The sequence below is a fragment of the Gopherus evgoodei genome, chromosome 6 (assembly GCF_007399415.2).
Source record: "Gopherus evgoodei ecotype Sinaloan lineage chromosome 6, rGopEvg1_v1.p, whole genome shotgun sequence".
NCBI lineage: Eukaryota > Metazoa > Chordata > Testudines > Testudinidae > Gopherus > Gopherus evgoodei.
In genome coordinates, this window is record NC_044327.1 from 16,843,006 (window position 1) to 16,870,669 (window position 27,664).

Sequence of the window (27,664 nt, forward strand, 5' to 3'; positions counted from 1 at the left end):
CAAAGGACTGCTTACATGGCCCCATCATCATAGCATCAGAGAACTTCAGAAACTTGAATGATTTTAGCCTCACAATACCCCTCAACAGGGATGTTCATCCCCATTTCACAGGCACAAATAGCTTAATCAACTTGCTCAGGGACATGCGAGATGTTTGTGGTAGAAGCAGGTCTTGAACCTGCATCTCCCAAATCCCTGCCCAGTTCCCCAAGATCATCAATATTCCCCAGTTTAGGATGCGTATGTCACTCCTTTGGAATGTGCTGTTCAGTTAAAATTGATATGCCTGGCTGAACTTGGTGCTTATGGGAGTTAGCAAGGAGACAGCGCTGGCTAAAGGCAAACACAATGTAGGCAGGCTCGGTGCATTCTTCTTACACAGCTCTGCTCCTAACTAGAGCCTTGACAGCACACTCATTGCAGCTGCAGAAGAGCAGCTGCCCCATCCCTTGGTAAAATATACTCCACCTCAGCCGTGCTATCACTGAACGGTTGTGACTCCACAGGGGCAGAACGTTTTATAAAGATTCGCAATGACCCCAGCTATTATTAACATTAATTCTCACTGAGTAGTAGAGAAACTGGTAGCAACAAAATTGATAAAATTGTGTCAAATTGCAATGTGGTGCTCTAGGTTACATATTTCCAGGGGTGACTGATTCAGTTATTATTATCATCTGCCAACTGCTCAACTCCTAATGATGCCAAAGCCTGTGCTGGTTTTGAATAGTAGGTAAGCCTGTCCCACAGACTTGGCCACGTCTGCCAAAATCATCTCCACTTGTAACCGCAAAGATTGTATTCCGGCCCAGGTTTCCAAAAAAAATAAAAATAAAAAAAATGAATGGCTGATAATTAACTAATTACCAACCCCAAAATCTTTCCCAATATTCTGGGTATGACAGGAAAAAACTGTCTGCTTTATAAGAAAACCAAAACTGACAGCACGCTATTCCTGAAACAACTGAAAATGTCAATGAATTTCAATAATTTATTTATCAAATCACTTTCAAAGAACCACCTGGGATGAAAAACATCAGACAGTCCCCTTTTTATCTATTATTTAACATTTCTATTGGCTTAGCACCTAGAGATCTCATCCATGTTGGTGTTTCATTGGACTAGGTGCTATAGAAAGGTCTCCGCCCCCAAGAGATTACAGTGAAAAAGACAAGACATAGCAGGTGGAGGAGACCTTCAAGGAGACCAGAGTGGGGAGATAAGATTTAAAAAAATAGGATGTGCACAATTCTCAGCCAATCAGGAGTAGCAATGGCAGGTGAACACCTGGTATCAGATTGCAGCTTTTGTCTGCATTACGGCAGAGAGGTGAGTTTTGAGGAGGGGCAAGAGGAGGTTAAGGTGACCCACAGGCATGACATGTTGTCATTAGTTGGTGTGAACCCATGATACAGAACAATATGCTTTGAACAGAGTGCTGCTTCACAAAAAAAATGCAGCTTCAAGGATTTCCCTCAAGCAAATTGTTATATTTCATGCAATGTTTCCGTTACAGTTTATGAGCTGGATTCACAGCTCGTATAAATCAGCATGGCCTCCTGGAAATCAGTGGAGCCACGCCGATTTCCATGAGCTAAGGAACTGTCTGCATAACTTTTGCACACCATTGTTAATGCAGTGTTTATCAGCAAGCCATTGACTGTGTATTTCACTGTTCTTTGTAAAATAATGTAGAGAGCATTGCCTTGCGGTAAAGGATCTCTACTGCTTTAAGGAATGGCTCTCACTGGAGGAGAATTCCCAGAAAGGGATTTACAAACCAGGATTAATGCTGCTTGCTCTACCTGAATGCAACAGACTTCCCAGCCTGCACCAGGACCCCAAGGCCTGCACCAGGATTCCATATTTCGGTAACTGAGAATTCTGCTTGCTGCTGTGCTAAATGTAGTCAAGGCTTAGCAAGAGTTTGGGGAGGAGGGGAAGGCCTGAGGCCAGTGAGTGATCAGGACCAAAGTGTGGACCAGATTATGCCCTAAGAATGTAGCTCTCTTCTTCGCCAGGGAAAGGGGGATTATCAGACAATATGTTAATCCTGCCCCCTTTCTTTGAGCTCCATGGTGGATTCTCCAGAGTTTGGGGGATCTGTGGATTGGATGAGGGAGAATGAATCCCCCTTGCACCCAGCAGTCAACCCAAATACACCCAGGGGCTGTAATAGCTTTCCTAAGAAAACCCTCTCTGCAGGGGAGCCCCTTTAAAGAGGGATACCAGGGGCAGGAGGAGGCTGGGAAGTCCTTGGCAGTGTGACTCCAAGGGAGAGTGACCAGCTAAAAGAATCCCACTCAAAACACTGAAGACACATAGGGTACACTGGATTTGGCCTGTGGTACCTTTAAGCATTTATTAGACTGTAGCATGTCAAAGCCCTCTGACAAGGAAGAAGACGATTGTAAAATATAAAATTTACAAATAAAATAAGAACTGGTAGGAAATCAGTTTCCTAGGTAGCAGTCTACGTAGTTGGAAGAGGCTCTTGAAGTAAATTGCAGCCTTGTAACATCTTTAGTTCTACTTTACCCTACGCTTGAAATGCCATATTCTGTGCATTAAAGAATGAAAGGAACAACAGTTTGTTTATTTGGTCTGATTCCAACGTACAACCCACCCAAAAAACAACCACCCTATTTTAGAACCTCCGGTCTCAAAACCAATCCAGTTGCTAAAACCAGTTTCGTTAATGATAGTGTTGCAACTTTGAAGAACTGGTGTATTCACAGAAAAATTCCCCGGAGCGCTTCTGGGAAAGAATGTTTTCCCACAACATGTGAGAGGACTGATAGTAGCTGCACCATTGAACAAAGATTTCAGTTAGAACATCTGTTGCTTACTTGTTGTTTGTCTTTTTTTCCCCTCCAGATTTTGAGACAGAAAATACAACCAGTAAGTAGATTCCCTTGGAGTTTAGAACTAGAGTCCTTGACTTGGTCTAGTTGTTTAAGATGCCATGTTGCCAACTCTCATGGTATTTGGGAGCAGAGCGGGGTTCTTTCAGCTCCAACTACCTACTGGAATCAGGTTATTACCTGAAAAGCTCAGTTTTCATTAAAAAAAATAGCTCTCAGGCTTGGGGAGAAAATGTGATCCCCAAAACTTTTCAACTTCAAAAGGCAAATAAAAAGAACCAACAAAATTCATTTTTAGAATCTTGTGATTTTTTTAAAGCCAATCTCATGATTTTGGGGGGCCTTGACTCATGCTTTTTTAACACTTGAGGGGGTTGGTAAATCCAAATATGTTTCATGCTTCAAATATGTGCAATATACTTTTTCTTTATGATGAGGCAAGATTTTGCAGCATGACGACTCTGACTGTTCATCCCTTCTGTGGAGCTTTTGATTTGATAAACTGTAACGGTCTGGCCTTTGCATAGGCTGAAATGTGTGTATGCAACTCCTCAGTATGATGCCAAGACTCTTCATAAAGACTGCAAGTTAAACTCACTGCTTTGACTGTTTGGCATTCCCATAGACAGCTAAACTGAGCCAGGAGGAAGAATGAATGTGGAAGGGCAAAGGAGAGGAAGGGAGAAGAAAGGAGCTGTAGAAGGGTGGAGGGAGAGAGAAAGAGAGAGAGAATAAAAGAAAACAAAACAAAACTCTTGTACTTTTACTTCCACCCTTGGGAGGTGCTCAGATACTACAGTGCTGGGCACCCAATGCAAACAGAAGAAAAATTTGGGAGGCAAAAATAGGCTTTTCCAGATAATATTCTCTCTCTCCCCACCCTTCTTTTGGCTTTCAAAAGCAGCCATCCAAATCCCCAGAGCACTTCCCTATCATAATGTTCTGTGAGACACAGCTTAATTCATTACAGCTGCTCCAGTTGTGCTGCCTTGACACAAATCTTGCATTTTAGGCATTCAGCTGTAGTCCTGCCCCTGCTCAGAGAAGAAGGGGTGCATTCTCTCTCTCTCTCTCTCTCTCTCTCTGTGTATATATATACACACACACACACATTATATATATATAGAGAGAGAGAGAGAGAGAGAGAGAGAGAGAGCACGCATTAACCCTCTCTTAATCATTTTTGGGTCAGAGGTTTTAAATGCTGTGGCAGCTCAGAAGAGAGACTGTGTAAAAATGCTGCCTGTCTAGTATCAATGGCATTTTACCAAAGGACACCTTATTCAGCTGATATCCTGCCCCCCTTCCCATGTCCGTTCAGTCATATCTGCTGGCTTTAGGGACAAAAGGAAGATTTTAGTACATTTTTATTACAATATGATTGCCAGTCCATCCAGCTATGGGAGAGTGAGCTGGAGTGTGTTCCAACTCATGCATAATCAACAGAGCTACTATTAACTAAATCCCAAATACAGAACCTCTGTTACTCCTTGCTCCTTCTTATGGGAGGCCTGTCATGTGAATGGCACCTTTGTTTCCCAGTTTCTCATCACCCTTAGACAGAAAGCAGGGGCTACTTTTTTGGTAATTGTTTCCAATTCCAAAAGGTCACTAGAAAGTGTCTCGCAGCCATTATATGGCTGTTTATTTCAGACATGTGGTGTGAGTATCAAATCAGAGAGCATGGGTCACTGTGCACGGCTTTTATTTTTGTCAAGAAACAGGCTAATGCTTTACTGGCATCTGGATGCCAGATCTGTCATTAAACAAGTTTCAGATATCATTTACTTTGCCTTTGAAAGGAAAACTCCTAAAATATTCATTCTGTGCTGCCAGGATATTGTCGTTGTAGGGTCTGATGTGTGTTTTCTTTCCTCTGCCAAGTGTGTAATGCAGGGAGCCCTGTATGAAGTGTTCAGAGACTATAGAAAATAAATTATAGTAATTGAGGCGTGGAATGCAAGCAATTAAGGGATACGTGATCATCTACGATGTGTTTAATTTACTCTAGTAGCACTACTTCCATTGGTTCTTTTGAACTTGTACTGTAAATGTCCACTCTAAATATTTATACCTGCAACCTAGATCTGCATGAACTACATTTATCCTACAGATGAGGAATGGGTAAAATCTGTTCAGACAAACTAAAAGGCCAAACCTTTTGCCCCAAACTCAAACTGAAGCCCAAACAAATCTTTCCTGAAGTTCAAAACTGTTAGTGTAACTTGTCACCCTGTTTCCTAATGTTGTCCCTTCTTAGCACTTCTGGTGTCTGGCCAGCAATGGAAGAAATGATGCTGAAATAGTGTGTGAGAGGTAATCCTTGTGGCACTTCCAGCCATCCCAGAAGCAGCTAGTTTAGGAAACCTTGCACTTAAGCCTATTCTCACAAGATTTCCTGCTCAGTTTTTCTCCAGCATGAATAAGCTTTGGATATCTATCTGAACTGTATTCATTCTTTATTCTTAGTATCACTGTGTGCAGGTACTACCTACAGTGTCTAGGCACTGCACACACACTAATCCCTGAAGAGCTTACACTCTCATAAGACAAGCACCACATGTTGGTTAGAGAAGAGGGACACAGTCACAGAGCCTGATTCTCCCCTCTGAAGCCAGTGTAGACACTCTGCTGCCACCCTGCCTCTCCAGGGACTTGTGGGGACCTCTATTCCTAGTCCCAAAGGGGAAGACTGCCCTAGGTCACTGCCAGTCTAAGAGGGTGTGAGGCTGATCCACAGGGGTCCTGTGTTATGGTCTCCAATTGGCATGATCTGGCCCTGGAATTTAGAATAGTTTCAGTGACTATTAGGGGGGCTTGTGCACTTTAATCCCTTACGTATTTTTGAAAATTTTCCCCTTCGTTCCTTAGAACCAACTCATTCTAATCAGATCGGCAAACCTTTTGATGTACAGGATGGTATTTAATTGTACAGTTCTAAAACCTGTCCCTCCTTTTAACCTTAATTTTACAGGAAACAAGGAATAACTAATTTTACATTTCAATCAGCTTTGCTGACTAGATCTGCATATGAAACAACTAGAAAGATACTCCTAGGGTGTTTAGAGGGGTTCTGTGCTGCATTTTCTGTAACAGGAGGAGTAAATTGGATGGATGAGATGGACAGAATGCCTAGACTGAAATCTGAACTCATGTCACAATGGTGTAAACCTGGAATAACTCCAGTAGCTCCTTTGGAGTTACACCAGATTTATCTTTGTGAAGCTGAGTTCAAAATCTATTCAATGGTGTGAACAGAAGTCTAGATAGTCTCTTGATGGCAGACTAGCTGTCTGGACACCTTAATGTTCTCAAGGATGTTTTTTTGCATCTGATCTGCTGGTGTGGTCATTTATTCCTATTTTATGAAAGTTTTTCCATTTTTGATTCACTGTGCCACAGTCCATTGTCTCACTTCACTTGTTTAAATGGCCTTTTCCCACAGCAACTTGCTACAAAGGCAATGGCAGGTTCTACCAGGGTTCTGTCAATGTCACAACCTCAGGCATTCCTTGCCAGAAGTGGAGTGAACAGGTGAGCATCAGTTTATTCAGATCTACAGTCGGGGTTGGATCTATAGTCTAATGCTGGGATATCCAGAGGAGTCTTACAGAAACTCAGTGGAAGTTGAGCCGCTGCTCTGGAAAATCCTCTGAAAATCCCAGCCTAAGTATACTATCCTGAGTGTACAAGTCCACAGAGGAGTGGGGGCAAAGATGGCATCTGAGGAGCCAGCTATGTGCTAGGCATCTCCCTTGCATTAGAGCAACCTGAAAACTGGCTTAAACAGTGCCAAATGCCAATGACCTCAAAGGGGTATTATGGCAGTTGCAGATCAACTGGGCAGATCTTCCTCGGTCCCTCGACCAGCATCAAGAAAAGGAGGATGGTGGCACAGAAGACGCAAGCTAGCTTCACACTGCTGAAGAATCTGCCTTCACTGGGGCAATCATTCCCTGCCTGGCACCTCAGGCCTAGTGGAGGAATCCCCCAGAAGCACAGTAGACAGATGATACAGGAGCCCATCTATTTAAGCAATTGTATTTTCCTGTAATATGTACTAGTAAGTGGAATAAAATCCCACCTATTGAAAATGATACCGAGATGGCCAGCAAATTACTCAGGCCCTGTTTAGATGCTTAATTCTCAATGAAATCGATGGGAGCTAAGTGCCTAAATAGCTTGGAGGATCGGGGCCTCAGAGGCAGAAAGCCAGGGAAAGCATGGTTAAAAGGTCAGGTGTGTTAGCATTTCACCCTCATGGCCGCTCTCTCGCAAGATGCAGATGTCACATGTTTCTTGGGAAGCTGTTGCAGACTTGCAACCATCAGCTGTTTCTAAAAACATCAGGAAGAAGTGCACTCTAAAAACACTAAAGCTAACATATTCCTTCCCACTAGGTACCCCATTTGCACAGAAGGACCCCTCAGGTTTTCCCAGAGCTGTCAAATGCAGAGAACTCTTGTCGTAATCCAGGAGGGGAAAATGAACGTCCCTGGTGTTACACAAAGGACCATTCTGTAAACTGGGAATACTGCAGTGTGCCTCTTTGTGGAGAGGGTAAGGGACAGCAGCTGACAACCTCTCACAGTAGCTGTTAGTTTTAGAATATTAAACATTGATCCACAAAACTGTTCAGGACCATCATATCCCAATAGTTACCCTGATAGTTCTGACAGTTGTGCCAGTTTCTTTGGACTTCAGTGGAAACAGGATTTGGCCTTAATATTCAGAGTGCTTTACAAACTAGCACGTTCTCATAACATCCTGATTGGTAGAGAAGGGGAGATGAAGATAGAAAAGAAGTAAAGTGACTTCTTGCCCAAGGCCATGGGAAGTCCAGGTCAGAGGCAGGATTCGAATTTAGAAGTTCCTGCCTCCCAGCTTGGCGCCCAGGCATGCATTTCTCTTATTCACGCATGTCTGGATTTTAACTGACCATCACAGAAATAAGTGCTGAGGTATATTTTGATCAATACAAAGGCCCTTTTCACTACTTCCACTTTCACTATGCAGACATCAGAAACATTGTAAGGCTCTAGTGAATCAAAGCTATGTCACTATAGCTGCACTTGAAAAGGAATGAAGGGAACAACCTGACTTAGCTTTACTTTTAGTCTTGGCCATTACACGTACAAACCAACAGATTGCTAGCATAGCCCTGAAAGAGCTAAACCAATGCTTATATTTCTATTCATGATGCTTTTTGAAAGAGATACTTAAACTAAAAAGAAGTTTAAATACATTTGTACCTATCATATTTTTTCCACCACTTCTATTACTTTGATTCTTACCAAAGTTATTGGCATAAAAAGGGGGTTTCTTCCTTCCAAACGGCCTTCTCCTGTATGATCCAGCTGTGAAGTCATACTGCTGAATTTGTAGACATCACAATAATTACCATGACAACTGGGTGACATCAGAAGTATCCTTTAACAAAAAGTTTTGTAGAATTTAAGAGGGATGGAATCATTGTTTTTGTTTTCATTGCAGTATCCATATCACCAGGAACAAAAAAACCAAGTGTAGAGACTCCCAATCTCCCTTCCTCTTTCTCCCCTACCTACTCCATGACTGTCATCATTTCCATCATCTCCAGCTTTGCATTGATAGTGATTCTCATTATCATTGCTCTTGTTTGCTGCCGAAGACGAAAACAATGGAAAAACAAAAAGAGGTAAGCCCTAGAGATCTATAAATAAAGCCATGTAGGATTTGTTCCAGCAAATATGGGGCTTGGAATGGACATTCCAGTACTCACTAAGTTCAAATGTCTGTTTCAACATTTAAAGGACAATAGGGCAAAGGGAAATATTAGATTGGAAACTCTTTGGGACAGGGATGTGTCTTTATATGTCTGTTCATTATTTAGCACCCTGGGGCTCCAATCCTAACTGGACCCTCTGGGAACTATTAATACATTAACAACAACAAATAATGCAGGCCAAAAATTCTCATGTTCTTCCTTGAGACCTAGAAATCAGGACAAAATGTTAGTGCTTGTCTAGTGCTTCAGCTTTCCATCACATTTCCAGTTGAGGATAGCAATATTTCATTTTGAATTCTCATCACACTAAACCAAGGAACTGGTGACTTATATCCCATACGACTAAGAAAATCATATGAACAGTAGCAAAGTTCATGATTACATAGGAGATCCTATAACCTGAGAGATCACTTGACAAAGACCTCTGGAAACGTGTGTGCAATTAACATTCTGAACAACAAACAATTGTTCTCAGGCAATTAATAGATTCGAGAATAAGTTCAAGTTTAGCTTAGAATGTAAGGATCTACTATCCTAGGCCATTACTAGACAATCTAGATGTAGGAAACTTTCCTCCTTGGGGAGATATTTAGACATTGTTAAGAACTGAATGGTCAAAGGGAATTAAAAAGGAGCAACTCCAGCCCCATCCACTTCCAATAAAACAAAAACAAAACAAAAGGAGACTCAATGAAATTTCTTCTGTCCCCAGGCATTATGCTACAAATTCTTAATGGGGAGAAATTAGTCAATATATAAGAAGTTATCGGGACATGAATGTGGTTGAAAATAATATTTGTGGGTTTTCTCCCTCCTCAAACCCCTCATGCCCTTAAAGCAAATTCCTTAGCCCCAACTCGACTGTTTGTGGTTAACAGCCTGCACTGTTTGTGGAACAGGCCGGAAAAGAATTTTTCCAGCCGCTACATTCCTTCAATTGTCAAAAACTGAAAGAACGCTGGGTTTTGAAAAGTGTAACTTTGCAGAGTGCTCTGCTGAGGGGTGAGACTAATGGTTGCAGGGTATCATTACTTTTTGCTGTAGGTTGTCCTGTGGTAGATCTTCTTTCTCCATATTGTTGCCCCAGATTACTGAGTGAGGCCCTGCAAACTCTTAATCACATGACTAATCCTGGTTCACATGTGTAGTTCCATTGCAGCTGCTCACGGAAGGACTACTCCTGTACCCAATGGCCTGCTGGATTGGCCCCTGACCTGGCAGACCAACCTACTTAGCCAAGATCCCTGGAAATAACAGGCAAAATGGAAATGTCCCATAAACAATACGTCATGAGACACACAGTAGTGCACAACTGTTAAGGAGGAGGCAGGTAGCAAAATGCCCAGGCAGGCACATTGTACACTTGGCAAGCACATATCCCCATGTTAAGGGACACCACATTCACCCATTTGAGACTTCTCACATGGTGGGAGCAAAGAGGCAGAACATGTATTCAGGGCATGCTATGGTCTGGCAGCCATTTTCGTAGAGGATCACTGCTCCAGCAGCAGGGCAGGTGGGCTGTCTGTGTATGGTGTCAAGTATCAGAGGGTAGCCGTGTTAGTCTGGATCTGTAAAAGCAGCAAAGAATCCTGTGGCACCTTATAGACTAACAGACGTTTTAGAGCATGAGCTTTCGTGGGTGAATACCCACTTCCTCAGATGCATGTAATGGAAATATCCAGGGGCAGGTATATATATGTGTGCTAGCAAGCAAGCTAGAGATAACGAGGTCAGTTCAATCAGGGGGGATGATTGTGTATGGTGTGAAGAGGCCCTGTGGATAGTTTTTCTGCACCTCCCTTTTCCAGCCTTGCAGAGTCAAATCTCAAAATGTTCACTCCTGACATAGTACCCTACATGCGCTAACCCACTGATTATTTCCTTATCCATCATTTCAGGGAGTCACAAGCACCAGCGCTAACCACTCTTCCATCAGAGCTCCTATTGGACAGACTTCATCCTAACCCCATGTATCAGCGCATACCCCTTCTCCTGAATCCTAAATTACTCAGCCTGGAATACCCAAGAAACAATATTGAATACGTGAGAGATATTGGAGAAGGAGCATTTGGAAGGGTCTTTCAAGCAAGGTAAGCGTCCTGCTAGCAAGTGCTCCTTAATATTGATACCCAGAAGACATTAACATCTGGCTAGAGTTCTGGTAGCAGGAAAATGTTTGTTCGTTTATTCCAGCTGACATGGAGAAATTAATTGTTCTAACCAGAATGAAATATGCGTGAAAGCATGACAAAACTAATTATAAAAACTAGGCTAGTTTACTCCTGTTTCCCACTTTCAATTGGTAAATTTGGTAAAACATTGTCACAAACATTCATAGTCATCTTCTATATATTAGACAGTGTCTCACTTAATCCTGTTAATCCAGCTGAATGTGGCAGCTAAATTTATGGTGCATTCAGGAAAATAAGAATTTTGCTTGTTTTTACTGAGACTAGTTCATTGTGAATTTTTCAGATTTTCCCAGGATTTCATGTTTGTTTAAGATGCTGGTACATAGTAGCGAGAATTTAAAAATAAAATAAATAAATAAATAAATAAATAAATAATCAAAAAAACCCCAAACAACAACATTTGCTGGTGGTTACCCCACTACTGCTATCTGTGATCCTGCAGTGAGCCCCTGAACCTGCAAAAATACACTTATTTGCTTAGAGGGTCCTTATTCCTGAAATTGACAAACAGTTTTTCCTATTTGCCAGCCGACTGGGTCATGGGCAGTCCAGCCTAGTGGTCAGAGCAGGAGTCAGGCCTAGTGGTCAGAGTCCACATGCCCAAGAGAGTCAGAGTCAGGAATCAGAGCAGAGAGTCAGAACCAGAATCAGAGTCTAAATGCCAGAGCCAAGGATCAAGACAGAACTGGAGTCAGGAATCAGAGCCAAGGCTCAGAAATGGGTTACCAGGAATCAGCGAAAGCAAGAACAGGGCTGGTTCTGAGGCAGGGACAGGGTGGAAACAGGACTGGGTGCAGGGCAGGATCTAGACTGGAGCTGTGGAAGATTAGAGCAAGAGCAGGGCTTGGTGAGACACAAGCAGAGGGAGGCAGAGAGTCCCTGAGCATGTGCATTGAGCTGCCAGCAAGCTACTCCTGGGCTTAAGAACTGGCCTGCTGGCTTCCTCAGCCAGTCAGGCAGGGCGGTCTGTCAGGCATTCTAGCGGGTCATCAGGGTGTCAGGAACACGAGCAGGCACAGTTGCGGGGCCTTACTCCTGGCACTAGTCTGAATTCAAGGAATTAAGAATAAATCCTGTTCCTCTTGATTCCTGTGGGAGCAGAGGGGAGTCACTACTTCGCAGGTGAAAGACCATAAATCACGAGCAGTGAGGTAAATGCTTACATAAGTTACGAGTGAAGCAGGGAAGATAAAAGGACAGAAATAGTATCCTGGTGCTAGTTCTCATGGATATTAATTACTCGGAAGTGTTTTCCAGTATTGGTTTCTCTAAATGTTTTCAACAATTTACAGGAAGGATTTGTGAAAGAATTCCAAATGTGCTCAATTAAACCTCCATTGGCTGCAGTGGAGATTGTGGTACATCTGCTTTGCCGTCAGTGGAGTAAGATTAGGCCAGTGATGAGCTGTTTGGAAAATCCCACCCCAGAATTGCTGAAGGGAAGTAGAAAGGCTGCAGTGTGTATTTATTTTGGCTCCCTTTCCTCTTTTCATGGTTAATTTCAGTGAGGTACTTGAGACGCTTCTGCAGGATGGAACATGACTGGTTAATGAGGTTATATGTGGAATTGTATGAGAGAGAGAGAGAGAGAAACAAAATGAACAATGTACATGCTCCTCGGCGTGGACACGCACCCACAAATCTTACTTGTGGGACTAGTCTCATTGATTGCTAAGTCAAGGGACTCCTCTTGCAAGTCGTGGTTGCAAGAGCAGATATTTTAAAGGTAATAGTAGGATAATACTTTGCACTGACACAGTCAGTGATACCACTGACAACTTTATTCGGAAATGAATTATGTAGTAGGTTAAATTTGTTAGAGCGAGGAAATACTTCTACTGGATGTGAGACTTTTTTTGTCCCCCGCGAAGGGATGTGGAGGAAGTGCACATTTATTTATACAGACAGTGTTAAAAATAACAGTTTAAAGGGCACACAGCAACAAAATCACAGATGCTTAGCTTATGATTGACTGTTAGCTTTGATGGCTAAACTAGATAGTTGGGTTTGAAACAACAAAGCACATGGGACCAGATTAAAAACTGTGCACCGGATGCCAAGTGCCACTCTGATGAGGCAAATCAGCCCTACACGCAGCGTACCTGCCTAGCTAAACCAAGCATCTGGAACACACTCTTGAATACAGCCCATCATTTTAGTTCATACTGAGTAAAATTCACATCTATGCAGACAGGCAGCACAAGGTCTATACCCCACTTAAGGCCACTTGAGCTCTATTTTGAGGGTATAGGCCAGGGATTGGCAACCTTTGGCCCGTGGCCTGCCAGGGTAAGCACCCTCATGGGCTGGGCCGGTTTCTTTACCTGCTGCGTCTGCAGGTTCAGCCGATCGCGGCTCCCACTGGCCGCAGTTCTCCACTCCAGGCCAATGGGGGTGGTGGGAAGTGGTGGCTAGTACATCCCGTGGCCTGCGCCGCTTCCCATAGACTCCATTGGCCTGGGATGGTGAACCACGGCCAGTGGGAGCCATAATCAGCCAAACTTGAGGATGCAGCTGGTAAACAAACTGGCCTGGCCTGCCAGGTGCTTACCCTGGCGGGTGGCATGCCAAAGGTTGCCGATCCCTGCTATAGGCTCTCTCTCTGCACAGGGCTGAAGTTGACCCAAAAAGAATGGCACTTATACAAGGCAAGTCAAACCCTACTTAAGCTGTGTGTTAAGTGAGCCTTAAATGGTATATAGATCTTTACGCAGGCCCTGTTGACTTGGGTGAATTCTATCCATGGTGAATTTCCTCAGAATAACCCTCATCCCGCCAGATTCCAACATGTAATTTTCACTGCATTTTGCAATTCCTTTTAATAGAAAGTTTTAAAGCGATACTTAAAGAGAACTAGAAAAGAGCGTGAAAGGTACTGTGCTTTGGGAACTACTTTTGGCCTTGGCTTGATGGAGAAGCTCCAGCCATCCTGATTTCTGAATGAGTTTCCTCCATACTGTTGGTGTTATCTGCTCACCTCGCAGCTTCATGAAGAATGCCTCAGAAGCCAAGCATTTCCTGGGCAAAGGTTCACAGTTGGCATTGCTGCACAGGGCTGGTGGATAAAAAATGATGGTTCTGTTAGCTTCCAGTACTGCCAGGATGGAGCACTCAAGCTACCACATGAGAAATAATCTTTCCGTTCTCAGAAAGAAAATTAGATTCACTGGCCTATGTATGTTAATGGATGCCTCAGAGTAAATTTAGTAAGCTTCTTATTTCTCCTTGTATAATATTTCATCCCTGTAAACATAATTCTACACACCGTGCCAATAATCTCTTTGCCAGTTGGCTTCCTTAAAATTCTGAATCACTGTTTACTTATTCTTGGGTGAAGCAGCATGTCAGGACAGGAAGTGACTGACTGTTATTTACTGGCTCCCTCTGAAAGTTCTTAATACAAATGGCAGCCTATCTCCTGCAGTGGGAATGGAGAATGTAACAAGTTACCATCACATCTGTCTTAAGAACAAGATCAGTAGCCAGACTCACATAAGCAAAGCTGGGGCCAGCTCAAGACCTCCTAATAAGAGTAGTTTTGACTATTATCTTATGCATCGCTGATACTCCTCTTATAGCTCTCAAGCCACATGATTCTACATAGATCAGCATGCAGCTGCCTTCTTCAGTTTGAGCTCAGTGACGATGGCCCAGCATATCTAACAGATCACCTAAAACTCTGGGATTAAGACCATGGTCAACAACTACACTCCTAAGGCACAAAAGACCTTTCTACCATAAGGGCAGACATAGCTCCTGAGTCCACTACTGGTCAGTTCTTTCTGCTGGTTATGAACTATGAGCCCATTTCTTCAGCTAAGAACCATATCCTATCCTGTGCTGCTCAGATGCATAGTAGGCAGAAGGCATAGACAGCTTCCTCCACCTCATACACTGTCGTGTACTGGCAGGACAACATTTAATCTGAGCACTGGAGAGACATGTACTAGCAAAAACATCAGTTGGTGCAACCTGGTCCTAGGAGGAAATAATCTATTGATTAGGAGGCCCCCAATTTTCAGCCCTGGAAACTGAACTTCTCTGTTTAATATCAAAATAAAGTCATTTCCGATTACTGCCCTGGAAAGAGCACTCTGTGGATTAAAGGGCTCTTTTGCTATACCCCTCTGCTAAAACTGTTAACAAAGACACCAGTTAGTTCCAAATCATGGTGATTTTTGCAATATAGATACTTGTCTGCTAAGAACTCGCTCAGCATGAAATTCATCCTTGTACAAAGCTCATGCACTGCTTAGGTCCCTAATTTACATTTCAGGATTTAAGAGGTACCTAGGCTTATTGCTAGCCTCTGCTGAGGGATGAATTTCTCACTCAAAAGAACACCATGTGAAACCTGTGTTGCCTCTTATTTCCATTCCGTGTAAACCCTTCTAGGCTTTTGATCAGGTGTAATGAACTCTTGATGTTAATCAGAAGAGGTGAGTCCCCTGATCTTTCTTACACTCTCATCTTATCAATAGCTACAGATCACTCTCTCAAGCACCAAAGCACGTGCCACTGACTGGTACATGAAAAGAGTATTGGCCCTAATAGCATAGTAGAAGTTCCGATGCCCACCAGAAGGCACAAATGGCATTTTGCTTTAAAGAAGGCAATTGTAGAGAAAAAGAAGAATCAGTTTTATTAGGTTCTGGATCTCAACAGACAAACTTTTCAGCTGTAATACTGGTTTGCCTTGGGAGATTTCTTTTTAAATGGGCATTTTGCCATTCTCTGACAGTTGACAATGATGTGACATTTACAGTAGCCAAGTGCATCTGCTCCAATGCCATCAGTCTGCAGTAGGTGACAGGGAAACAGGAAGTTTGCTTTGGGAACTAGAACCTCTCATGGCTACTAAATGGTAAAATAACCTGACACTTAAGCAATCAGCAGGTCAGGCGTAGTAACAGAATTCACAAATGGATGCTACCTTTTATAGGCATTAGGTGGCTACATCCAGGAACTGTGTTATAATGCTGAAGGCATGGCTTCCATATCTCCATGGGTAGGAATTACCTACAATGACAAAATGTACACCATTTCCATAGGTTTAACATCCCTAAGTCTTTGACAAGCTGAGGATACAGCATCTGTAATTAAAAGTGTTAAGGGAAGAGTGCCCCATGGATAACAATATTTATACCATAGCAGTGGCTAGAGGCTCCGACTGAGAAAAAGGCCTCCGTGAGAGGCACTGTAGCCTAGTGGATTGGGCATTGGACTGGGACTCAGGGATCCCAGATTCTGCCATTAGTCTTCCAGGCAAGTTACAGCACCACCACATGCCTCAGTTTCCTCTGTCTGTGATATGGAGATAAAGATACTGGCCTCCTTTGTAAGGTGCTTTGAGATCTGAAGATGAAAAGAGCTATGTAACGATATTGTTATGGATGCTGCACTAAGTCGACAACACAGAGAATTTCCCTAAGTGCCAAAGCAGATCAGTGACAGAACTGGAAATGGAGCCCCACTCTCCTGACTCCCAGCCTCATGATCTTTCTCCTAGGCCACACAGCCTCCCAAGCTGTAGAAATCTTCCGTTTATAGCATGTTACTACAGCTGTTCTTGGGCAGGCTTGTAAGCAAGCAAAGCTCAGCAAATGTTACTGTCTTCTCAAAAACATTCAAAAGGTAGAGCTGACAAAATGTGCAGGACTGACTAAAGGGGGTTTAAAGTCCTCAGACACCCACAGAACAGACACAACAAAGGCAGCAATAGTGCCATCTTTCCCACACACTGACCATAGGTCTTACACTCCTGCCAAGTTTGATTTCCATGCTCCTTTAGTCTTTGCCCTCTCCTGAGATTGCCCAACAAGGCTGCAAAATAATTCCACTTACAGGTCACTGCTTTGACACCCCTTCCCGGCTTTTTTTTGTCTGTGATTTCTAACCAGAAATGGGGCTAACATTTTGTGTGTGTGCGTGCATGTGTGTGCGCACACGTGTGCAAGTGCAATACCTCTAGTCCTATTTAGAAATTCTCTCTTTCTCCTAGGGCTCCTGGATTGCTTCCTTCTGAGCCATTCACAATGGTGGCAGTGAAAATGCTGAAGGAAGAAGCTTCGGCAGACATGCAGGCTGATTTCCAGAGGGAGGCGGCTCTCATGGCAGAATTTGATAACCCAAATATCGTCAAACTGTTAGGTACAAAAACAAAATGATAAGCTCTTGGGGTATGATTTTTCCAAGAATCCATGTGTCATCATTTTGGGTCTAAATTTTCAAAAACGTAATGCACTAAAGGTTGCAGACACAGGATTTGCAGTTATATGGAGATTGCAAATTAAGCAGTGGGCAACTGAAGTTTGCTTTTGGCAAGGCCCTAGATTTTTTTGGGGGGTACGTGCCATTGCATGTTTTTTTGCATTCTCTATTGGCACACGTTTGAATATTTAGCTCTAATGCCATTTTCGTTACACTGAGGCAGACTAGTTATATGGCCATCTAAATAAGATCCAAATCCTGCAGTGGGGTTCAAGCATCATCACTTACATTAGTCTCTGTATCTCTTTGCTAAGACTCTTAACACAGACACCAGTTAGTTCCCAATTATGGTGATTTTTGCAATATGGATATGATGCTAAGAACTGGACTCAAACCACTGAATCAATTCACTCAGGGTGAAACTCACTGTTGGGCACAGGGCGACTGCAAGGCAGTACCTACACATTTTTCTGCCTGCAGTTGAAAGATGTGGGTGAAAATCTGATTGCTTACACCTTGGCTGTATGAACTGGCTAGAGATGCATTTACTCAGAACTGCTATTCATTTTGTGGGCACAAAACAGTGGGTGCAAATTTTGAGCGCACAGATTGTCTGTTACTCATATGGCTCCCATGATTGTGTTGCCTGAATACCTCGTTGAGTCTTTAAAAACAGAAACAACAAGAATAGTGTCTCTCTCCTCCTCTCCCTTGGCAGACTGTCTGAAAATAGCTTGATAAATTTATTAGGTTTCTTAGAGGGAACCACCTCCAGGGTAGGCTAGTGGGGGCTCCCATGTCATTCTTCCATGAAGAAATCTGACCACAAGAATTTTATCCCTGCAAACATCATCTTTCAGCAGTGGTAGAGATCAGTAACCAATGACATCAGATAGTTCTTCTGTAAACTACCTGTAGATAGATTTGGCCTTTGTCATCTAGTAATCAAATCTCTATTCATATCAATAGGAACATTTTCAGGGAAAGTTATCCATAGTGCAGGAATTCTGTAGGCAATCTGGTTTCATGAAAGCTGACCTGGCGTATGTACTTGAACAACAGAAAAGAGAAACAGGAAGTGCCCTAAATTAGAATCCACTTTTTGTTTATTGTTAACACATTGGATAAATTTGGAAAGGCCAAAGATACAAGAAGTAACCGGTTTTATATTGCAAGAGTGTGAGGAAATGAACACTATTTGACCTATAAACCTTTCACATTGCTTGTTCTCGCTAGAACCAGATGTTATCACGTTGGGAAATGTCTGTTCTTTCTCTGAGAGACAAGTGTTAGGTCATTGGCAAGAATTTCATATTTCACAATAAGCCATATCATTGACTGTGCTAAATGGCAGTCATAGGAAAGCAAATTGTGTATGATCTGCACGTTGGCTGGTTGCACTGGTTTTCAATGACTGGCAAGCAGTAGAATACTGGTAATGGTCTTGTCTTTTTGGCCAGCTCTAAAATTGGTTTAATATTGTTATTTATTTAGTAAAGTGGTGTGAATAATTTGGAAATCTATTAATTGAATAATTTGTTCATTCATTGAATGTTGGAGAAAAACCAGAAACACAGAATAAAGAATCTAGAGACAGATCTTCCAAAATGCCCAGCATCCGGTAGTTCCCATTCAGAATAATAGCTGTTTAGGAAACCTTGCCCTCCATAAATAATAATTCACTTTCAAATTCAGAGGAATATTTGCTGATCATTTCTTGCAGCTGACACCTAACTCTTCTCATAATCACAGTGCTTTTTTCTTTAAGACACAAAAGATACCCAGTACATTGTGACAGTATACTTGTCTCCATTTCACTCAGCTGGTTATGAATTTGTTTGAAAGAATAGTTATAACTCCCAAAGGAAAAGACAAAATTAAGATATTAAATGTTTCACAGATATTTGTCTTAATGTGGGAAACTTGCTTTTATTGCAGGATACTCATCATAAGATATTTGGGGAAACAGTGGAAATTGGTTGCGTGTACCTGAGTTGGGCAAAAATATAGTCTTTTATAAAGAAATGTCAAGGAAAACTTGTAGAATTTTCGGAAGGAGCACAGAAGCTTGGTTTAGGAGACTTCCACTATATTAGATTGTAAGGTCTTGGGATGGGGTGGGGGAGGACTGTGTTTATTTTTGCCTTTGTACAGTGCCTATAGCACAATGGGGTCCATAGTGAAACTCCTATTAACATGACTTTGACCAAGATTTGGTTCTTAATCAAATGAAGGCATCCAATTTTTTTATTTTAGGGTATCAGAGTAAATCAGCCAAGCACACTACATTTTCCCCCTCCCCTTGGAGTTCAACGTTAGAAGATTGACTTTCTTCGTGCCTTTGTTAATCAAAGCCAGGGGGATTTGAGGGCCTAACTTGTATCTGTGCTTTTTAGAGATTTCCATCTTCAGTTTTATTTCTGTTTGGTCATACCAAAAAAAGGGACAAGACTGACTTGGTGCATTTTCTTGCTTTCAGGGGTGTGTGCTGTTGGGAAACCCATGTGTCTGCTGTTTGAATACATGGCTTACGGGGATCTCAATGAGTACCTACGCACTCGCTCACCGCATAACCTCTGCAGCCTGAGGCACAATAACCTTGATGCTAGGATCAGGCTCTCCAATCCCAACCCCCTCGCTTTGTGCTGCACTGATCAGATTGGCATTGCCAAGCAGGTGGCTGCGGGCATGGCGTACCTCTCAGAGCGCAAGTTTGTGCATCGGGATTTGGCCACCAGGAATTGTTTGGTGGGTGAGAATAGGGTGGTAAAAATTGCCGATTTTGGCCTCTCAAGGAATATCTATTCAGCAGACTATTACAAAGCCAATGAAAACGATGCCATTCCCATACGTTGGATGCCCCCTGAATCGATATTCTACAACCGCTACACCACCGAGTCCGATGTGTGGGCCTATGGTGTGGTCCTGTGGGAGATTTTCTCCTATGGCATGCAACCCTATTATGGGATGGCTCACGAGGAGGTGATTTACTACGTAAGAGATGGCAACATCCTCTCTTGCCCCGACAACTGTCCTTTGGAGCTCTACAACCTGATGCGCCTTTGCTGGAGCAAGCTGCCTTCTGACAGGCCCAGTTTCGCCAGCATCCATCGCATCCTGGAGCGTATATATGAGAGGGCAATGGCTGCTATCCATGTCTGAGGTGCGTACCGCAGCATGACATTTCATCCTCATCGCATGTCGCTGGCCCACTCCTCGGTCACAACTCCCAAGCTGAACCCAAGGGGAGTTTTGAGTGAGGGCTGCAGGGTCGAGACCAGTATGTTTAAATCTGCTAAACCAAAAAGGTAAAGGGGAGAGAGACTGTACGTGCCAGATGGGACTTTGGGAGTGGTGGCTACATTAGAGGATGACAGTTTTGCTGGGAGCAGAAGCATCTTGTTCATCAATCAAGGCAGAGGTTCTCATTTTGTCTTTAAAAACAGGATTTAACTTCTGAACTTAGTGAACTAATTTGCAGTAGAGTCAAGGCCTAGACTCCCTCAAAAACCAGTGAGTCCAGTCCTTATTACTACAAATTAGTTCAATAGTTACCATTTATGATTTCTAAGGAACAAAACAAAAACACTCCCCTCAAAGGAAAATTCTGTTGACTTTAATTTCCCTGCCTTCCCAGTCTCTCATGTTTAGCTTTTCCCTCTTTTCCTCATCCCTTTCTGCTTTCAAAATCTCTTTTTTTAAAATCTTTTTTCTTTTTGGTTTCCTTTAAGTTTTTTTGTACATATTCACCTCCTTTAAAAAAAAAAGGATCATTCTTTATCCCATTTGTTTTTTCTCTTTAATTTCCTTCTTCCCTCTCACACACTCTAGGATTTGCCACACAAGATCAGACCATTAGCCTGTCACATCCTGCACCGAGCAATGGCCAATGCACGATGCTACAGAGGAAGGAAAACTCCCATAATGGGCACTGACAGCTGCCACTGAAGTCAATGAAAGTTTGCCTGAGTAAAGCTGACCATAAAAAGTGAGGGCCAGATTGAGCCTGCTGCTCGATAGGTGTGTGGGGATGAGAGAGGCAGGGTGAGGAAGGGTATAAATCTCTGCCCCTGCACAGCACAACACCACTGCAGTTCCTGGAGCACAGGGACTGTTTCCCCCGCTGTACCTCCTAGATAAGAACCCCCTCAAGATGAGGTAGGGTCCCTTCCCTACTACTTACTATGCACTGGCTGTGGGAGCAGGCCAGACACACAGGAGAGCGTAGGCTGCCTCCCCTGAAGGGATCCAACAGTGGGAGCACTCCTCCTGCATGTGGGTTGCCTTGGGAGGAGTGCTGCATTTCCAAGGTGGAATTCCTCTTTGTGCTCCAGGTAGGGTAAAATGGGTCCATGTAGCCTCCAACAAAGGACTCAAAGGACTCACAGGCTCAAGTGAGCCCTCATAAGGACTCTAGTATTTGGCCCTTCAAAATTTTGCCTAACATTAAATTTATCCAATGATGAACCTTTGGACGGAGGAACAAAATGAACACTTTAGCAGATTGGGCTATCTCAGCAAAGGAAAGAGTTTAAAAATGAACTTGCAAGTTGTTTCATCATATTGTCTGCCAAGGGCAATTTGAATGATGGCTCAAACAGAACAATAGTCAGACTCAGGAGTGGAGGATGGAAATTTTCTACTCACTCTTTGTCCCAGTGGGCCCTGTTAAGCCCTTATGAAATACTCTGTTTATCTGAGAAGTCACAAAGAAATTGAATACTTTTTTAAAAACCCTGCTCCGTTACTTTCACAACACGTCAGTTTTGTGATGTGCACAAGTAATGCTGAAATATTTTTCTGATGATGTTACAATCTTTGTCAATGCATACTGGATGGTTTTATAATTAGTGTTAACCTTTGAGTTATATAAACTCATCCTGAGTCTCACTTTTATACACCTCAGTAGGAGCTCATGAGTTCTACATGCAGAAAAAGGGCAGGATTGGGTTCTAAATCTGTTCTCAGTAAGGTATTTCCTAGTTTTACACTCCAAATAAAAACTGTACTTATACACTAGCGGTGCTCACCATACATTTTTAAATGCTGTGGATAAAAAATTATAGTGTTCAAATCTAATCTCCAAGAACAGGAGGTGCGGAGGGGAGAGGAGCATTTTTACAAGCACTCAGATTTTTGCCTGATTCTGCTCCTGTTGATGTCAGTGGTGCAATTCTCAGATCACAATGACAGCAGTTAGGCAAATACTAAGCGCTTGTGAAAAAAAAAGTAAACACCCCAGATTCATAGGCCTTGTGCACAGAGGTGAATTTCACTTTTAGTGGAAGCAGCTATAGAGCAAGAGTGTAGTCCTGTGGAAAGGGATAAATACAATTTTAAATTATGGTTCATGGGCTGGGGTGTAAGTTTAGGCCTAGATACTCCCCCTCCATCCACAACACAACTCTACCCAACTTCTTAGATTGCACCAAGATCAAGGGTAATATGTGGCAATGTAGTAACTAAACTCTTACCTATTATCATTCATTACTGGTTCAGAGTCTTCTCATCCAGCATCACTCTGTAAGAAAACACTCTCTCCTTTAGCAATGCCACTGTTTCCTCTTGTTTTCTCATCCCCATCTGTTTTCTCTCCCTCTTCTGTGTCTGTATATCATCTCTATTTTTCCTTCTCTGCTGCAGATCTCAGTTCCCATATGTAGGCTTCACTCCCAACCCTTTTTACGTTCCTTGTGCTAAAATTATCAGCAAGGAAATAGTTGGTGCTGATGTGTAGAGTGTCACTAGGAGACAACAGATGAATTGGGGTACCAGGGAGTTCACACCTTTGGCAGTTATTGTTTCAGGCTGTCTGCACACTCAGGAAGACAACACTGCATCAGTTATTTGTGGTTCAGATCCGGCTTGCAGACATCTCTGACCTAGGCTAGAGAGTTTGGTGCAGCTCCGCTGCTGTAATGCAGCTGTGCCACTGTAAGCTCTCTAATGTAACTGCCCTAGGCCAGTGGGAGAGCTCTCCCCTGTTAGATTAACGACTCCAGCCCTGCGAGCAGCGGTAGCTATGTTGGCAGGAGAAGCTCTCCCACAGACATCAGTGCCGGTGTGGGCAGCGTTTAGTCAGGCTCACTTATGTCACTCATGGGGGTAGCTTTTTCACACCCCTGAGCGACATAAGGGGTAGCACAGTAAGTGCTAGCATAGACAAAGCCCTAGCGTTTCTTCTCTGGTAAAAGCTACTCAGGATCCCTGCAGGTGTTGTTTTTCCTGAGGAATATTTAAATATTTTCTGAACCAGTTTCTCTCTCTTGGTTCCCAGAGGAGAGAGAAAGGGAAAATTATCCAGCTTAGACTCTGGGATCCCATAGTTATATCTAATATGTAATCAGAAAGTGACACATTAGAGCATCCATTTTGCTGGGATGAACAGAGTAGTAATTAATGGGCCAGCATGACTTCTGTGTTTTGTCAAGCTGTTTGCTTTCATCTAGGAATAACCATAGAAGTCAGGCCATTCAGCAGTCTCAAAAGTGGGATTTATTAGTTGGAAAATAACCAGAAATAAAGCCAGCAATAAGGAAAGTAATGCTGAAAAGCAATGCAGTGCGCTGTTTTTATTAACTGCAGTTTCAGCTCTGCTTCATGATGTAGTTACATGTTTTTTTTACATAACCATCACTCAGAACATTTTGGTGACGGCCACAAGAGCATGGCTTAGTGTTTATAAACCACCAGGGCCGCCCAGAGGATTCAGGGGGCCTGGGGCAAAGCAATTTCAGGGGCCCCTTCCATAAAAAAAAGTTGCAATACTATAGAATACTATATTCTTGTGAGGGCCCCTGCAGGACCCACGGCCTGGGGCAAATTGCCCCCCACTCTGGGCAGCCCTGTAAACCACTGCTGCTTATTTCACCCAACCCAGGAGCTCGCCATTACCAGAAACAGTGCAAAGAAATAAGCTGCTTCCTCTGGCCATAGTAGGGAGCTGCAGTCCCTGCTATGAGGTGTTGTGATAAGAACGCGAGGGCACATGTTAATTGTACACAGTTACCAACACTGCAGTGTGTATGCCCAGTAATCTCCCAGCCATTCTATTGACCGAGAACTGCTTACATAGGTCAGGACTCTGATATAATATCAAGAGCCACTGCTCCAATAGAAGAACGATCTCTGCTACTTACATGGTCTTCATTACCACAGTATTTGAGGCTAGAGAAATGTTATAATCCTATTTTACAGTAGAGTACTGAGGCACAGACTCCACAAAGAGACTAAGTGACTTGCTCCAAGTGACACAGGATGTCTGCTGCAGAGCAGGGACTAGTGCCTGGGACTGGCGAGTCCCAGGCTGGTACCCCGCCCGCTGGCCTATCCTTCCTGCTCTAAAAAGAAAGGACAGTCTTGTGATAATGGCATTGGACAGAGATTCAGGCCCTGGCTCTGTCATACACTTCCTGTATAACAGTCAGTATCCTCTCTTTCAAGTAAACACTTCTGTAAAACAAGCACCTCTATCTATCCCAGGTACCACTCCTCCCTAAAGGTAGCAAGAGCGGATTTAGATTTACAGAGCAGCTGTACTCTAAACACACACATACATTTAAAGCTTGAGAGATTGAACCTGCATTTTCTCTTTCTATGATTCCAGTGCTGGCTTCAGCTGATCACTCCTCCTCCTTTCCCTTCACCTGGCGTAGGAAGTCCTGAAACCCTGACTGCTGTTTCCGTGCTGCTTTAATGATGTTTGCAGTCCGCCCAGTTAAAAGCTCATAATTTCACATGCTATAATCTTTCCTCACCCCGCACCTGAAAAAGCGGATTCTCATTGGAATAATATCCCTTTTCGTTGCACTTTTCTGACCAAGTCCTTTGCTCAGTGACGCCGCTTCAGCCCCATTAAGGTCAATAGGGATGTACCGGTGCAAACAAGAGGAGAATTTCGTTGTCCTTGTCCAGCATTCCAGCCTTTGCAATATAAGAGTGAACCTGAAATCTATGGTAGTTAGCCATTGTTCTTTTAAATGCAACAAAGAACGTTTCCCCCCTTTTGCTAGGAAAAGGGCTTTTTTCCCCCTCCCATGCAAAAACTTCCCATGATATGGGTAGAACTCACCCTTGTGTAGAGGACCACCAGCACATTAGGGAACCATTTAAATGATTCCCTATTTTGAGGGTGTTAAGTGGTGCACAGACCTAGTGCTGGTGCTGTGCACATGGGTGAATTTTATCCTGAGGATTCTCGCCTGCTGTATATTTTTCAGCTTGCTGTACAGAAATTGCATTATTTCCGTTTTTTCCCCTTTGTTTGAGATTTCAGCTTTGTTACTGTATGTTTGCTACTAAGAGGGATATACAGTTTTCTGTTAACAATTTACTTATTAAACTCCAATTGTTTTCAATGTTGGTTGAAGGGGGAGTGGTCTCTGTTTAAAACAAATTAAAGGCAATTGTTTTGTTTTGTTTTGCTGTCTCTTGTTCAGATGTAAGTGTTCATGAAGAGGATAGTACAATTTCAAGTAGATGTGATTTCACATCATGTTTGACAAAAACATTCATAGCATATAGGAAGATTTGCCACTGAGGACATATAGCGTGAAGTGACAAACCAGAAAATCCAAGGGTTACAGAAATCCACCTATTCATATTTTTATACATTTTTTTTAAACAAAATCTAAATACATTTTGCATGCTTGGTTTCGTTCTTTTTAATGGTCTTTTGTCAGCAACATGATGCAAGCTTGGCCAAGAGGAAGTGCCTCAAACATATCATAGACTAAACCTGATTCGTTAATCTAAATCAGACTCTAATAGGCTATCTACACATGTTCTGGTTTTATAATCTCCTGTAATTATCTGATGTGCATTTCATGAATGATGCTTCGGAATGACATCCCAAGCAGCTATGTATATTTCACAGCAAATTTTGCATACTGGCACAGTCCGTGTAATTCTGGTGTGTGGCATTTTATAAAATAAAGCTATATCATGGGGAAAAAAAGCAAGTGGGGAACTCTCTTTATCCACCCCGCCTCCTAAATTCATGGCTTTGGAGTTTTGATACTGAGTAAGTTATTGAAACAGGATCTATTTAATGTCAGAACAGAGGGTTTATTACAGCTTTATTTTCATTATATTAAACTATAGTTCAATGTTAATGGAGGGCACTAATGATGGAGCTAACGACGTATCCAGAGCACATAGGTACTACCTGAAATAAAGGTCGCACTTTATATTGAGGGTATATTTTTGTTTCTAATACCTTATCATGTAACCCTTTCCAAAAAATAGGACTAAGTAAGCAAACATTGTATCAGCATCCGACAGCCAGAATAAATTCTAAAAATCACCAGAGAGCCATGCGTTTAAAAAAAATTACAAGCATTTGAAAACCATGTCTTTTTACTGATGTGTTGTAAATCAAATACTGTTTATAGCCCAATAAATTTATCCTGCAGCATGAGTGCAAGCACTGAATGTGTGTAAGTGAGCATGCATGCAACTTTGTATGTTTATCTGTTGTCCCCCAGGACTCACGTAAATGTGATGCAATAGTGCATGAATTTATCTGGGGAGGGGGGACTTTTACCTAAACAAACTCCTCCATGGAAAAGTGGGACTGCATTGAACTGAGAATCGCTTGATGAATGAAAGAGGGTTATTCACTCTCTGAGATGGTGAGCTCACTCAGCGCTAAATTTATCTTCTTATGTAAAGGCATATTAAACTTCACAGCAATGATACTAGAGAACAGGCAGGCTTTGGTTACAGCAAAGACTGGGGAGCGTCTAGGGTCCTGCTGAAAAGCAGGAGGATGACAGTATCCCTGTGAGAAAGGAACATCAGGGAACTGGAAGTTCTGCACGTGAGGTACATGACATTTTCTTCATGGATGAAATGCCAAACATACTCATCCCTGGCCTAAAAGCAGCCAGAACTCTAAGTTTATTTGGATTCTAGTAACTTCTGCTTACAGTTCCTCATTGTTTGTTATTGTTCTGATGAATTATTTGTATTGCAGTTGAGCCGAGAGACCCCAGTCTCATTGTGCAAGGTCAGTATGCACACACAACAAAAAGATAGTCACTCCCCCGAATGAGTTTACATTCTAAATGACAGGTTTCTGCTCAGGTCTTATTCAGTTATGGGTTGTGAAGCAGGAATTTCCATCTCACTGTGGTGCATATCGCATAACAGAGTTACAGCTCTCAGTGGGTGTGCATGGATCCTCTTCATTTGGAAAAGACTCCTGGCTAGAACTGTACAAACTGTTCGGAACAAAACCTGAAATCACACCAAGTCGCCTGCTTGTGGGTGTCATTACTAGCTAAGAGCAGGTTCATGAAAAGGTTTGTGGGAGCCTTTCAGCTGAACCTAGGCTCCACTTCAGGTGAAACTGGGCTGATTTGCAAATCAGTGAGCAAACACCTAGAAGATAAAGGGATAAATAACAGTCAGCATGGATTTGTCAAGAACAAATCATATCAAACCAACCTGTTAGCTGTCTTTGACAGGGTAACAAGCCTTGTGGATGGGGAGGGGAAGCGGTAGATGTGGTATATCTTGACTTTAATAAGGCTTTTGATACTATCTTGCATGACAGTCTCATAAACAAACTAGGGAAATACAACCTAGATGGAGCTACTATAAAGTGGGTACATAACTGGTTGGAA

At 42.7% G+C, this 27,664-nt stretch overlaps 1 protein-coding gene across 2 annotated transcripts in view; it reads left to right on the forward strand.

Moving 5' to 3' along the window:
• Positions 1–24,725, forward strand: part of MUSK (muscle associated receptor tyrosine kinase) — an 83,111-nt gene extending 58,386 nt beyond the window's left edge. The window contains exons 10-18 of one of the 2 annotated variants that reach the window (XM_030567410.1): positions 1,696–1,871; positions 2,878–2,901; positions 6,310–6,398; positions 7,265–7,424; positions 8,358–8,541; positions 10,533–10,724; positions 16,828–16,976; positions 19,516–20,199; positions 24,643–24,725. In XM_030567410.1, the coding sequence (XP_030423270.1) occupies positions 1,696–1,871; positions 2,878–2,901; positions 6,310–6,398; positions 7,265–7,424; positions 8,358–8,541; positions 10,533–10,724; positions 16,828–16,976; positions 19,516–20,198 (1,657 nt within the window). In that variant the 3' untranslated portion in view covers position 20,199; positions 24,643–24,725. The remainder of the gene's footprint in view (positions 1–1,695; positions 1,872–2,877; positions 2,902–6,309; positions 6,399–7,264; positions 7,425–8,357; positions 8,542–10,532; positions 10,725–16,827; positions 16,977–19,515; positions 20,200–24,642) is intronic. The other variant, XM_030567411.1, reaches the window with a different exon arrangement.
• Positions 24,726–27,664: the final 2,939 nt, after the last annotated feature.